Genomic DNA, 13,553 nt, shown 5'->3' with positions numbered 1-13,553 from the left:
TCATCCACTCAGTCAGTCACTCAGTCACTCAGTCACTCACTCACTCAGTCACTCAGTCACTCACTCACTCACTCATCCACTCAGTCAGTCACTCACTCTGTCAGTTACTCAGTCACTCAGTCACTCACTCACTCACCCACTCTGTCACTCAGTCACTCACTCACCCACTCAGTCACTCAGTCACTCATTCAGTCACTCAGTCACTCACTCTCTTACTCGCTGAATCACTCACTTGGTCATTCATTCACTCACGCATTTAACAGATGCTGGGAGTGGCATGGTCAACAATGAGGCAGGCTCACCTAGTGAAATGGATCTCATTCGAAGACACACTTTAATGAACGGAGCCCACCTCTCCCTTTCTCTCCTCTCTCATGCAGTCTTGCAACAGTCCCCACTGGAGCAGCTCTGGGTCCACCAAGGGTGGATTCAGGCCCTGGTGAAAGTGTCAGTGTCTGAGCAACGGTGACCAGATACGAACGCCACACAGGACAGGGACAGAGCCCGGTAGTTGGCACAAGATGCCCATCTGAGCCCATGGGGAGAGATTGGGGGAGAGGTCTGAGAGTCTCTGGGTGGCGACCCTCTCCCTGCATCAACTGAAAAGGCAGATTATTGGGAGTCTGACTCCTGGGGCTGCTACGAAAGAGAACCCTGAGAGTGGGGCTGGGACCTGACTTGGTTTATCTACAGCAGTCACTCTCCCCTCCTGGCTTCTTCCTCCCAGAGGGACCCCTCATGCCATCCTCACCCCCAGCTGGCCTTAGACCATGCTCCTTATCTAATTTCAAGGGAAGAGCACGACTCAGGGGGTTTGGATCAGTTTGTGAAGAAGAGGATAGAGATTTGGGATTAAAAGATCTAAGAGCTGTTGCCAGGTGCCGTGGCTCACACCTGTAATCCCAGCACTTTGGGAGGCCGAGGCGGGCGGATCACGAGGTCAGGAGATTGAGACCATCCTGGCTAACACGGTGAAACCCAGTCTCTACTAAAGAATACAAAAAATTAGCCAGGCATGGTGGCGGGCGCCTAGAGTCCCAGCTACTCAGAAGGCTGAGGCAGGAGAATGAAGTGAGCCCAGGAGGCGGAGCTTGCAGTGAGCTGAGATCGCACCACTGCACTCCAGCCTGGGTGACACAGTGAGACCCTGTCTCAAAAAAAAAAAAAAAAAAAAAGTCTAAGAGCTAAGTTCAGGGCCATAGTTTATATTAACGAGGCAAGTTGGACTGGGAAAAGCCCCCTGTTCAGGCTTGCAATCTCACCCGCCTTGAGCCCCGGGGAAGCCTTCTCTCCCATAGCACACGCAGCCAGCAGGACCAAGTGACTGCTGACTTAATACCCGCCTCCCTCACGAGCTAGAGGACGGTCGGTCACTCGTTCCTGAATGAATGAAAACTCCACTCAGATCCACAAATCTAGGGGTTTTCTGGTGGGCGTGTCTTCACTTGAACGGAAAATTCTGCCTTCCACCTCTACACTCAGTGGCCTTACCCAGCAGGATAAACAGCAACTGAGAGGTTCCATGAAAATACAGGGTAAGCCACCTGGAAAAGGCAAAATCCGTGGAAATGCTAGACCAGACAGGAGTGGCTTAAATGCAAGAAAAGCAAAAGGGATTTATGGGAGTCACCAGGTAGGTTAGTAATGTGAACAAACCAACAAAGCAGGTGTACAACTGCAAGAGAGAGGCGAGAGGAGGCAACCTGCCCCGGGTCTGGGAGGGTCCAAGGGAACTGGAACTCCCAGAGTCTCTTGGGGACTGGCGGCCTTTGTCAGTTTCACCCTCTGTCCGCCTTTGAGGTCGAGGACTTATCTTATGATTCATCAATGTTGGGTAGGTGAGAGTGGAGACCTGAGCCCTTTCCCTACCGATGCTTGCTGAGAACAAATGTTTCCGAGTTCTCGATCTGGGCCAGGGATGTGGGCAGACTCAGGGTGTAGGCGCAAGACAGACAATAAGCCAAGGTCTGCAGGATGTGCTCTGAGTGCCGGGAAAGGGTGCTAGGAGGGTGGGCTTCCCGGTGGAGGTGATGGGTTAGCTCGGGTCTAAAGGGCCACCTCCAACAAAGAAGCATTCCCACTGCTGCCCCCAACCCGATCACAAATGGAGATGAAGGAGGTCTGTGGCTGGTTTTAGAAAGAGTCCTGAGACCTACATGCTGGGTGGTTCCTTTCCTGCCAGGCCCCTCAATCCAACTATGCCCACCTGCCAAGCAGCTGGGGGCCAGGATGGAGGTTGGGAGAGGTGAGGGCACAGGTTTTTGCCAGAGGCTGCCCCCTCCCTGAACCGATGCCCTTGCATACAGCCGACACACTGACACTGATGACAAATCGCTTTTGAAAGCTTTAATCTGAGCCCACTGGTAATTCGTTCCTATGCCTGTGGGCAGATGTAGCTGTGCGTCACTCAGAACCCAAAAAGCTCTTCCCGCCCATCCTGGCACCCGCTGGCGGGTGATGCAGAGAGGCTTAGAAAGCAGCCTCCTCCCTGGGCAGAAGGCAGGCTGGGGCTGCCACCCTGTCCCCCACCTCCTGGCTGCGCCATCAAGCTCCCAGCCGAGGACACACTGACCTCTGACCTCAGTCGTTCCTTCCTGGTGAGAGGAGAGCCACTGGGAAGGCCCCAGGAAGGTGGTGTCTGTGCAGGACTTGGCGACCCCAGGGAAAAGTCAAATGTGCCCTCCACAGTCTGGCCCAATCCCAATCCTCATGCAGCACCTGCCTGAGAATGGAACAGAGGGCACCTATGGCAAAGGTGATGGGGGCAGGCCTTGCGGACCCCGCCATGGGCAGAGGTTGGCCAGTTGGTTTCAGAGCAGATGTTTAAATTATTAGTCAACTAGTAATAACAGCACTTGATAGCTATGGGGCAGTAGCTACGTGAGGCAGGTGCTGCTATATCCCCATTTTACTGATGCAGAAACTGAGGCACAGTTACCTACCCACGTTCCCGCAGCTGCCGGGTGCTGCTCTGACGAGCTAGCTGAGGCCCAGATCCAGGACCCCATGGGTGTGACAGTTACCTCCTGTGTCTAGGGTCAGCTTTGGAAATGGCCATGAGATTTTTGTTTTGGTGACAGTTTCTCACTCTGTCACCCACACCAGAGGGCAGTGATGCAATCACAGCTCACTACAGCCTTGACCTCCGGGCTCAAGTGATCCTCCCACCCCAGCCTCCTGAGTAGCTGGGACTATGGGTGCAAGCCACCATGGTTGGCTAATTTTTTATAGTTTTTGTAGAAATGGGGTCTTGCCATGTTGCCCAGGCTGATCTCAAACTCCTGACCTCAAGTGACCCTCTCACCTTGACCTCCCAGAGTGCCAGGATTACAGGCGAGTTAACATGGAGGAGGGAGAATAACCAATTAGTCGTTAGGCCACTCCCAGCCGGCTTTTCCCTCCCCAGCCCACCACTGAAACAATGAGTCTCAATAGCCTCTGTTCCTTCAGAGGAAAGCAACAGCAAGGTTTGTGTTTAAGACACATACAGCACAAGATGAAATGCCAAAGGGTCCCGCTCCCTCTTTGGCAGATGCCGGCCTGCAGTTCAGTCTGAAGAAGCGGGAGGGGCCGCCATGCAGACCCCACCCCTCCCCACTCCACTCACAGGTCAGGGGACCTAGACCTATGTTCTTCCCTATGGCTTTATTCCTGGACTGCCCACCTCCTGGGCCCCCTCCCTCCAAGCTGGTTCTGGGACTTTCACTTTCTGCGTCCTCCCCCTGCCCTTCCAGCCCCTCCCTTCCCAGCCCACTGCATTCTCACAGGGACTGGAGGCTCTGGCCAGGACCTGCGGGTCAGTGAGGCTGGCTGTGGCTGGTGACAGGCTTTCCTTCGATTTCCTACATATGTTTTTCAGGACCAGGGCTTGGGTACATTAAAACGATTCGCCCAATACTAGGGTAGAACACTAGCTATGAATGCGGTAGGAGCGGCAGAGAGCCTGGGGAGACGTGCTGCAGACAGTCGAGTGTGGCACATTCATGACCCCAAGAAGGGAAATGACTGTGCTGCTCGTGCCCAGCCAGGAGCTCACTGGGAACCAAACCTCTCACCAGGGTGTCAAAGGCAATTTGGAGCCTTCCAAATTGATGAGAGACCACGAGGGACCTGCGCCATGCTCCACACCCTTGGGAACAGTCTGAAAGCTGTGAGAAGGAGCTGGCCGCACACCCCAGAACATTCCTCCTTCAAGGACGAGGAGCACTATCCCCCACTGTCCTCACACCCATCAGCACCAGGAGGGAACACCTGTTGGGTATCCTATCAGCACCTGTCCCTGAGGCTGCGGCTCCAAATCACTGTGTCCAGGGACCTAGACTATCAGCACCTGCCCCTGAGCCTGCGGCTCCAAATCGCTGTGTCCAGGGACTGAGACTAGAGGGGCCAGGAGGAAGTCCCAGAGTGGCTTAAGTCAGCCCCCAGCCCCTTCTAGTTCAAGTCTGGCTGGCTCTGTCCTGTGTCACGACAGGTCCCAGGTGGTCCAGTCCCTACTCCCAGCCCATTCTCTGGAGAATGTGTCTGGGCTCAGGGCAAAGCCAAGCCACTACTGAGGCCGTGCAGAGCAAGTCTGCGCTGGCGGCACCATGTGCTCTGCCCCTCGCCTGCTGGTGTGGCGAGTACAGGTACAAAATTCAGCCCTTGTCCCTGGCCGACCTGAGGGTGAGCGCTGGTGGCAGCAGCATCGTGGGGCTTCCTGCTCACTTCTGAAAGCCCTGGGACAGAACGGGTGCCTTTGCACCAGTCCTGGCATTGCCCCATCCCCGTGAAGTGGGGGAGTGACTTATGAGAAGCTAACACGCAATCTTTTAAAATGTAGCTCAGGTGTGATGACACGTCTTACAGTCCTCTGGCTCTGAGCCCCGTCATCGCTCAGCAGTTTCCAGGGAGCAGCTCAGAGTCACTGAGTCCTCACCAAAGCTAGCCTCTGGTCCCGAAAAGCTGGAAAAGTCACTTCTCCACCAAACCCCTGTGGAACCTCTGTCTAGAACACTTCTCCTCCCTTTAGAGAGGAAGAGAGGAGAAAACAGGGCAGATCAGGCAGGAGCCCTCTCTAAACAGCTACAGAGAGGGGACAGAGCCGGAAGCCAGTGGACACAGTCAGGGAAGGCCAGCTCAGACACCATCCTGTGCTGGCCAAGCAGGGTCTGCTCCACTCCCTGGTGCCTGTAGGAGAGGTTCCTAGCTAGAGCAGCAGGGAACTTGCTCCAGGAAAAGAGGAAGTCCCTGGACTGACTTGCGAGAACCTCAGAGCACCTGACTGCTTGCCCCAGCCTCTCCCTGAGAACTGTTCCCACTATTCTGTTCCCCTTAAAAATATCAAGAGGGTGGCCTGGCCTCCAGACGCCTGCTCCAAGTCTCAGAGAGTCAGTGGAGGGTGTGCAGTGCAATGCGTGTTCTTCAACCTGCCTTGGACCTCGTGACTCAGAACCTGCAGGGTGTGTTTTTGACAAGGAGGCTCAGAGGAGGTGACAGCTTCCCAGTGGTCCTGAGCTGTCCCTTCATTCTGTTGGGGGAGAGAAGGGACCCCAGCCTTGCCCAGGGCTGCCAGGTGGGCAGGGCTGCCTACTCAGGATCCCAGGGTGCCTTCTAGCGCAAGCAAAATCTCGTGTGGCTGTTTAGGTGAATGGAGCAGGCTGGGCATGACCTGCTCACTGCCAGAAGGGCTCGCTGGACCCTGGAGACCCAGTGACCCAGGCAAGCTGCTCTCTGTCTGAAAGTGAGGTTTCTGTGATTCTACATCTCTGGTCTCCTAGGAGTTCCCATGCCACTTCTCAATGCAGCCACAGCTTGGCTCACCTAATGCAAAACTGCCTCTCCGGCCCATGGCCCAGTCCCGGCTCTGTCAGGCTGGCTCTTCCCCAGCCAGGTAGAAATCTAGCGTAGGTCCCCAGACTTCTCTGTTCACTCCTAATAAAAGTCCGGTCGCTTTAGGTCACAGAAAAGGTGTCATTTTCGTCATTACTCTGTCCAGTTCACTGAAACTGTCAAAACTGCAAACTGATTTCAGGTGTCTCCCCACCCCAACCCCAACCCGTGATGTGACCGCACTTCTCTTGGTGCTTCTGAAGCACAGAGGAGGAGGGCATGTCCCTGGAGGGCTGGCTGGCATTCCTCAGGCTCTCACTCACAACCCTGCCTCCTTCGTGGCCTGGGGAGGAGAAGCTCAGTAGATGATCTCACAGCCCTCTTCAGCCACTTCCTTCACAAGTCCTGAAAGGGTAGGGGTCTCTCCTGGCACAGGGGTCTCTCTGTGGGAGACCTTGCATCTGGGGGCCACAGCTGAGACAGAAAGCCTTCCCTGCGAACCTTTTGTTCCCTGAATGGTGGCTCAGTGTCATGAAGCCCCTGGCTTAGAATGGAGAAGGAGGAGACAGAGAGTGGCTCCAAAAGGAAAAGTTCCTCACTGGGTGGGACTTTTGCAGGGGAGCAGACCAGAGGCAAAGCCCTGGGTTTTGTTGGAGGAGGGGAGAACACTGGCCATTTCACCCGTGGCCTATGTGGGGCTGCGCTGATGACCCCATCGCCTGCAATAGGGGCACAGCCTCTGTGACTTTGGAGGTATTTGGAAAGGCAGGCTCACTTCCTAGTTGGGCCTCCCTTCCTCTTCCTGTGAGGACTCTGCAGATTTCAGAGCTCAGGAGGTCTGGGATAGGGGTGCAGGGCCAAGGAGAGATTGCTATGCCCCACCCTGAGCTGCCACCCTCACTTGCTCCAGTGGGCAGTCCCCTCACCATGGAAGTGGTGCTCCACCCTGACCGCCTTGGACATCTGCGCCTCCCAGGCTGTTGGGAGGTCAAGCATGGGAATCTGAACTATGAGTCATCAACAACTCAGTGGACTACAGATTTAAAAAATAATCAAGCATTTCACACCCATCGGATTAGCAGAAAATTATAAAGTCTGACGCTACCAAGTGATGAGGAACAATGGCGACTTTCATGTGCTGCTGGTGGGGGCCGGGGAAGGTCCAGGTTTAGCCTGAAGCTTAAACAATTGTGGGGATCATCTTTATAAAAGAATACAAAATTAGGCAGAGTCTTGGAAGGGGCTCGTGTAAGGAGGGGTCTTGAACTTAATTAAACATCATCGGCTTCCCAGTAAATCTCCTGGGGTGTGTAAAGTGGAATTACTCTTTTGGATGGCAATGTAATAACATCTGGGAAAATGACAATGTGCATATCCCCTGTGACCCAACAAGTCACATTCTCCACGTGTTTATGGGAGAAATTTCCAACAGGTAACTACAGAGGCAAATATGAGAATGTTCTTGGCAATGCTGTCTGCAGTAGCTAAAGGCAGCAAATTGGAACTATCCCAAGTGTCTATTAACAGAAGACTGGATAAACAAAGTCAACATGTATGAATCTCAGAACATAATGTTGCCTGGAAAGCATGCTGCAGAAGGATACGTATGGTATGCTGGCATTTTCATAAAGTATGAAAACGTAAAACAATGCCATGTGTAGGTCATATGTGTGCAGTAGAAGTCTAAACTGTGCTCAGAAGTGAACACCACATTCAGCCTACAGGTGGCCCTGAGGATGGAGGGAGAGAGAGGATAAGATAACAGAAGGATGTCTATGGGGCTTAGATGCCATCTGAAAGCTTCATTTCCTTAATACACAAAAGCAAACAAGGCAAAATATTAAGATTTGACAAAGTTGGGCAGTAATTATATAGGTGTCTGTTAAAGTATTATATATATTCTTCTGTGGCATTTGAAATATTTCTATTTTTGTTTTTTAAACTTGAGGTGAAATTCACATATCATCAAACCAATCATTTTAAGTTGACGGTTCAGTGGCATTTAGTGCATTCATGGTGTTGTGCACCTACCAACTCAATTGAATTCCAAAGCATTTGCATTACCCCCAAAAGGAAACCCCATAGCCATTAAGCAATTGCTCCTCTCCGTCCCTGGTAAACCGACAGGGTTTGTGTTCTGTCTCCACAGATTTATCTATTCCAGATATTTTATAAACGGAATCATACACTCTATGACCTTTTGTGCCTGGTATCTTTCACTTAGCATAGAGTTTTCAAGGTTTATCAACTTTGTCGCACGTAGCAGTAGTTCGTTCCTTGCTATGGCCAGGTAATATCCATCGTTGGGAGATGTTGCACTTTGTTATTTAGTTCATTGCTGATGGCCACTGGGCTGTGTGTTATGGTGAAGGGTGCTGCTATGAACACGCATGTGCCAGAACTAAAGTCCCTGCTTTGAATCCTTTGGTTATATACCCAGGAGTGCAATTGCTGGGTCAGAGGGTCATTTTTTGAGGGAACACCAAACTGTTTTCCACAGTGGCTGAACCATTCACGTTCCCACCAGCGACATACAAGGGTTCCAATTTCTCCACACCCAATACTTGACGTTTCCCATTTTTTGGATACTAGCCAGCCTAATGGGTGTGAAGTGGTATCTCATTGTGATTTCTTTCTTTCTATTTATTTATTTAATTTATTTACTTATGTATTTTTTTGAGACCAAGTCTCACTCTGTTGCCCAGGCTGGACTGCAGCGGCATGATCTTATTGCAACCTCTGCCTCCCAGGTTCAAGCAATGCTCATGCCTCAGCCTAGGCATGAGCCACCACACCTGGCTAAGTTTTTTTTTAATTTTTTTTTTTTTTTGAGGCGGAGTCTTGCTCTGTCGCCTGGACTGGAGTGCAGTGACCGGATCTCAGCTCACTGCAAGCTCCGCCTCCCGGGTTTACGCCATTCTCCTGCCTCAGCCTCCCGAGTAGCTGGGACTACAGGCGCCTGCCACCTCGCCCGGCTAGTTTTTGTATTTTTAGTAGAGACGGGGTTTCACCGTGTTAGCCAGGATGGTCTCGATCTCCTGACCTCGTGATCCGCCCGTCTCGGCCTCCCAAAGTGCTGGGATTACAGGCTTGAGCTACCGCGCCCGGCAATTTTTTTATTTTTAGTAGAGACCGGGTTTCACCACGTCAGTCAGTCTGGTCTCGAACTCCTGACCTCAGGCGATCCACCCACCTCAGCCTCCCAAAGTCCTGGGATTACAGGCGTGAGCCACCGCACCTGGCCTCATTGTGGTTTCAATTTTGTTTTCCTAATGCCTGATGATGTTAAGCATCTTTTTACGTCCATATTGGCCATTTGTACATCTTCTTTGTAGAAACCTCTGTTCAAGTCCACTGCTCATTTTCTAATTGGGTTGTCTTTTTGTTGAGTTGTAATATTCCATAATTTTAAAAAAAAGCCTCCCCCAGGGTGGCCAGCGCCTTCTCAGGCCCTTTAATTCCCCATTCCTTCCACACATCTAATATATACAGCTTCATATTTACAGTCCACGCAGAGGAGAACTGAGAGGCTTGGGGCCAGCTTCCTCCTCTTCTCTCCCAGGCACCTGCTAGCCCACCCCTAATCTAGAGCATGAGGAAGACGCCTGGAGGTGACTGTGCGTTGCGGGTCTCCTGGGAAGTGAGGAGGGGAGGTGGGGAACAGGGGTGAGGTGGAGAAGTGACTTTCTGAGTGAGCTGAGAGAAGCGTTCTGGGCGAGGGGGAGCTGTTTCCTCTGGAAGCCCCGCTACGGGCAGGCCACAAAGCCACGCTGCGCTGGCGGAGCAAGCTGCCAGTGGTAGATGGTTCCAGGGTTTCCCACACCCCTGTAATCTCTGCAGCATTGGTGGGTTGGATGGGAGCCTCCCGTCACCTTTCCCGCAGATCAGATCGCCCCGTCTCACTGGACTGTTCCTATTCTCAGGGGCACTCCCTCTTGTATGCTGAAGGCCAGCGGGGCGGGGGCTGGCTGGCTGTGAATGGTGGGACTGCGTTCATTGGCTTCGGGGGTTTCTTCTAAATGTAACTGCTTTGATTCCGCCTATCCCCAGGATTTAAAGTCACCGGTTCCACCCAGGTTTGGGTTCGACTCGCCTTTCACCCCAAGTTCAATGATAGCCCTGCTTCCAGGCCGCCGCAGCCCTCCTAGGCCCTGCCCCCAAGCCCTCCTCGGACAAACTGACCTGCTCCCTTTGGGGTTCACGCCCTCCCCCTCCAATCAGGCAATAACAACCTGGGGTCCAATTTTTAAACAGCCAGGCTCCGACATTTTCTTTCCCGTCCAACTCTCCACGCCGGTGCTTCTGAGGGTGGGGTGCCGGAAAAGGTGTCCCTGAGGCGGCGACGGACCGCACCCACAGAATATACAGGGCACACCCCGCCCAGGTGAGGGCCAGCGGGTCCCGGGGAGCTGAGGCCGAGGGGCAGGTCACTTTGGCTTCGCGACACCGTGAGCGCTTACCAGGAGTTCTCCGTAGGAAGCGCTTTCCTGCAGCCTCAGGCAGAGACCGTGCGTGCAAGGCGGGACCGACCGCAGGTGCAGAGGCCCTGGGCTGCCCAAGGTCAGCCGAGGCACGCGGATCGCTCTCTCCGCCCCCCAGCAAACCCCCGTCTCCTCCACTCCCACCCCACACACGGGGCAGAAGGACTGCGGCCGCGCAAACTAGGGCCTCGTTTCCAGATCGAATTGGTCGCAAATACGTCCCCTTGCCAGAAACTGTAAAAGGCCAGAAGAAAATAAACCGGATCCAACTCCCTCTCACCTCCACATCTCGGTTGGTAATACTAACGTTTCTTTTGCTGATTTTTTTTTTTTTTTTCCCACACTGTCTCCCTTGAAAAAGCTGCGCACTTCCACCCAACCGCGCAAAGCGCGGCGTGAGCTTCGGTGGCGCCGCGCGCGTCAAGCGGGCCCCGCGCGCAGCTTTGGGACCAGCGCACCAAGAGCCGTCCCCGCCTGACCCGCTGCCAACAACCGACCCCGGTTGGGAACCCGGTTTTTCCTCCATAGTCCTGTAGACTGTTTCTCTCATTCCGTTGGTCTAGAAGGGGACAAACGACCGGAGGTGGGAGGGGACTTCCCTGGCTTGGTCCCTGCCCTGTCCCGGCTGCCCCGATGCTCCCGGGACCTGCGCAGCTAGCGGATCCAGTCCGACAGCTGTGCTGGGCGCCAGGGAGAGCGCACGGCTCAGCCCACCCCGTCCCTTCCCCGGCCAGGAGTCACTCACAAACTCGAAGATGAAGAGCAAGTCGGGGAAGGTGGTGAAGACCGAGAAGCCACTGGGCAGCGTGCTGCCCCCCGACGCCGCTGCGGGGGCCATGAGGGCGTGCTGGCGTCGGCCTGGGGACTGGACGCGCGCCGCTCAGACTGCGCGCAGACCTCTCGCTTGCTCCGCGGAGCCCAGTGGCCTGGGCGCCCCCGCGCGCGGGTTAAGAGCAGGGGAGCCCGAGCAGAGGAGGGAGGAGTCCCGGCCGCCGCCCAGCTCCGCCCCACGCCCCACGCCCCGGGAGACCCGGCCCGAGCGCCGCGGGCACCGCCCTGAACCTCTTCGAGGGCCCGCTGCGGGCGTGCAGAGCTGGGGACGGTGGGCCTGACTCCTGCGTTCCAGCCGTGGGTACCACCTCTTGTGGGAAGCAGGGCAAAACCACTGTGGTCTGGCGCTCCTCATGCTCTTCTCGCTTCGTAGGTGACCAGCATCTCCTAAGAATGTTAACCATCAGTAACCGGGACCCCAAACCTCACCAAGGCACCCCTCGGGTCACCATTGCTCTAACTTTGAATTTGGGTCTCCTTCATTTTGCCGCTGGATGCGTTAATGTGCGCGACCCACGGCTCCAGGCGGCGGTTTCCTGGCGGAACGGGACCGCCGCCACAGGCTGGGGGTCTGCAGTGGGGGCTGGGATCAGCCCTGGCTGCCTGCCCGTTCCGCGTCCCCCGAGCCGGCGCTGGTTCGGCGCTGGGAACGTGCACCGGGGCCTCTCTGCTTGGCGCTGCGTGTCTGCCTGAGGGTAGGAGGTTGCTCCCAGCCGTGCCGGCCCCAGCAGAAGGCTGCTGGTGGTGGTGCTGGGGCAGGTCTGCCTTGGCTCCATGCGACAGGAAGGGACGTTACCAGAAGAGATTCATGGCTTTCTCTTGGTCTGGGCAGCCCGGGCCTTTGGAGGGTGGGACCGCTGCTACCCCACCGGCATGTTCTTTGCTGCCTGTTGACCGCCAGTGTTTCCTGTTTTGTTTCTCTGTTTCAGTATTTATTATTTTTTGCCTTAAAAAACAAACAAGTATTACCATACAGCAGTTACTCATTTATTTTAATTTACTATTAATAGTGTGATTGCTGTGTTTCCTCCTACAAACACTGAAGCCTGAAATCCGCCCCAGTCCGGATTCTCTCCTGCCAAGAGGGAATTGGCCCCGCAGCCTCCAGACTCCCAACTCTTCTTTCTTTTCACTGGCAGGTGCTGCAGGCAGGACAAGGGGCTCCCCTCTTGTGGGGCCCTCATCTCTCCCTGCTGCACAATTCTTCCTCCTTCCCAGTTCCTAGGGAGAGAAGTACATTCGTGGATGCATTTTCCAAAGAAAAGTAGCACTCCCATCAGCTGGCCATTGTAAGCGCCTCTGGAAAGGGGCCAGCCATTTGAAATGAGAAAACCCCACTGTTCCTCTGTGAGCTGCTAGCTCCGATGGCTGCAACCAAGTTGCCACTGTGTCGGGTCCCCAGGGCATCTCTCTGGGCACAATGGGCTGTGGGACTTCAGGAGCCCAGGTCCTCACCCATCTTGGGCATCTCATAGCTCATTAGTTGGACCTGCTGGCCTCTGAGAGGACATCTTCTTCCTCCCCAGGAGACCGTCCTGGAAACAAGCCTTAAAGCAAGATGGTCACAGGAAGCCGCAGCCTGCAGGGGGGTGAGATGACCCTCGGGCAGTCCAGCCAAAGCAGCTTGGAGATTTCCCATCAGCACACACTAATTAAAAACAAGAAGATCCTATCAACTCCTAATAATGTCCTTGCCTGGTCTGGAGGGGTTTTGTTTGTGGCTTGGTTTGATATTTTGCTACTTCTTTCAAGCCTCTGTTGCTAACTCTTTCCTACTTGGGCCTGAGCCTTTGGGGAAAGCTCACTCCCAGGGTCACCTCAGTGGAGCTCAGCAGTCCCAGCCCTCCTTTGATAAGGCAGAGGGGCGGCAATCTCTGAAAGAGGCTTCAGAGGATAAGGAAGGCATCCCGGCCAGGGTCAAAGGAATTTGTCCCTGTCTCTGTGACCCCTTCCTCCCACCTGGAGTTCTCCGCTTGATGTTCATCTTCATGACTAGACTCTACCCTCAGCAGGGCGTCCTCCTACCACCCCCATCTGCCCCTCTCCTTCCCCACCCTAGCATATCCTCAGCCCCAAGCAGAACCCAACCCCTGGTGAGTGCTCATTAAACCTTAGCCAATGCTGGATGGCTCTAGCCTTGTCTGTGCTTGACCACGAGAGGAGGACATGGAAGTGTCCTGTTTGGGTGTAAGAAGCACTGGTGAGGAGTGAGGCACTGGTAATAGAGAGGCATTGGTAAGAGAGAGGCATTGGTGAGAGAGAGGTATTCGTAAGAGAGAGAGGCATTGGTGAGAGGGAGAGACATCGGTGAGAGAGAGGCATTGGTAAGTAAAGATGGGCCTGTCTTCATTTCCCAGCACAGCTTCCCCAAGTGCTCTGGGCCACCTGGTGATCAATGAGGTGGTTGATACTTACCAGAAGCCCAGGACCATA

General features: G+C 54.4%; 1 protein-coding gene and 1 long non-coding RNA gene across 5 annotated transcripts in view; one reads left to right on the top strand and one right to left on the bottom strand.

Moving 5' to 3' along the window:
* MAL (mal, T-cell differentiation protein) overlaps positions 1 to 11,702 on the bottom strand; it is a 26,153-nt gene extending 14,451 nt beyond the window's left edge. For all 4 annotated transcript variants that reach the window (XM_011956482.1, XM_011956483.1, XM_011956484.1 and 1 more), the window contains exon 1: positions 11,035 to 11,702. In XM_011956482.1, coding sequence (XP_011811872.1) covers positions 11,035 to 11,127 — 93 coding nt within the window. In that variant the 5' untranslated portion in view covers positions 11,128 to 11,702. The remainder of the gene's footprint in view (positions 1 to 11,034) is intronic.
* LOC105522093 lies at positions 11,290 to 13,252 on the top strand. The gene has a single exon (XR_001003386.1). It is a non-coding gene; the product is annotated as an uncharacterized LOC105522093 (long non-coding RNA).
* The last annotated feature ends 301 nt before the right edge of the window (positions 13,253 to 13,553 follow it).

This window comes from Colobus angolensis, unplaced genomic scaffold (assembly GCF_000951035.1).
Source record: "Colobus angolensis palliatus isolate OR3802 unplaced genomic scaffold, Cang.pa_1.0 Scaffold42, whole genome shotgun sequence".
NCBI classification, from domain to species: Eukaryota; Metazoa; Chordata; class Mammalia; order Primates; family Cercopithecidae; genus Colobus; species Colobus angolensis.
This window is presented reverse-complemented; position numbering and strand designations above follow the sequence as displayed.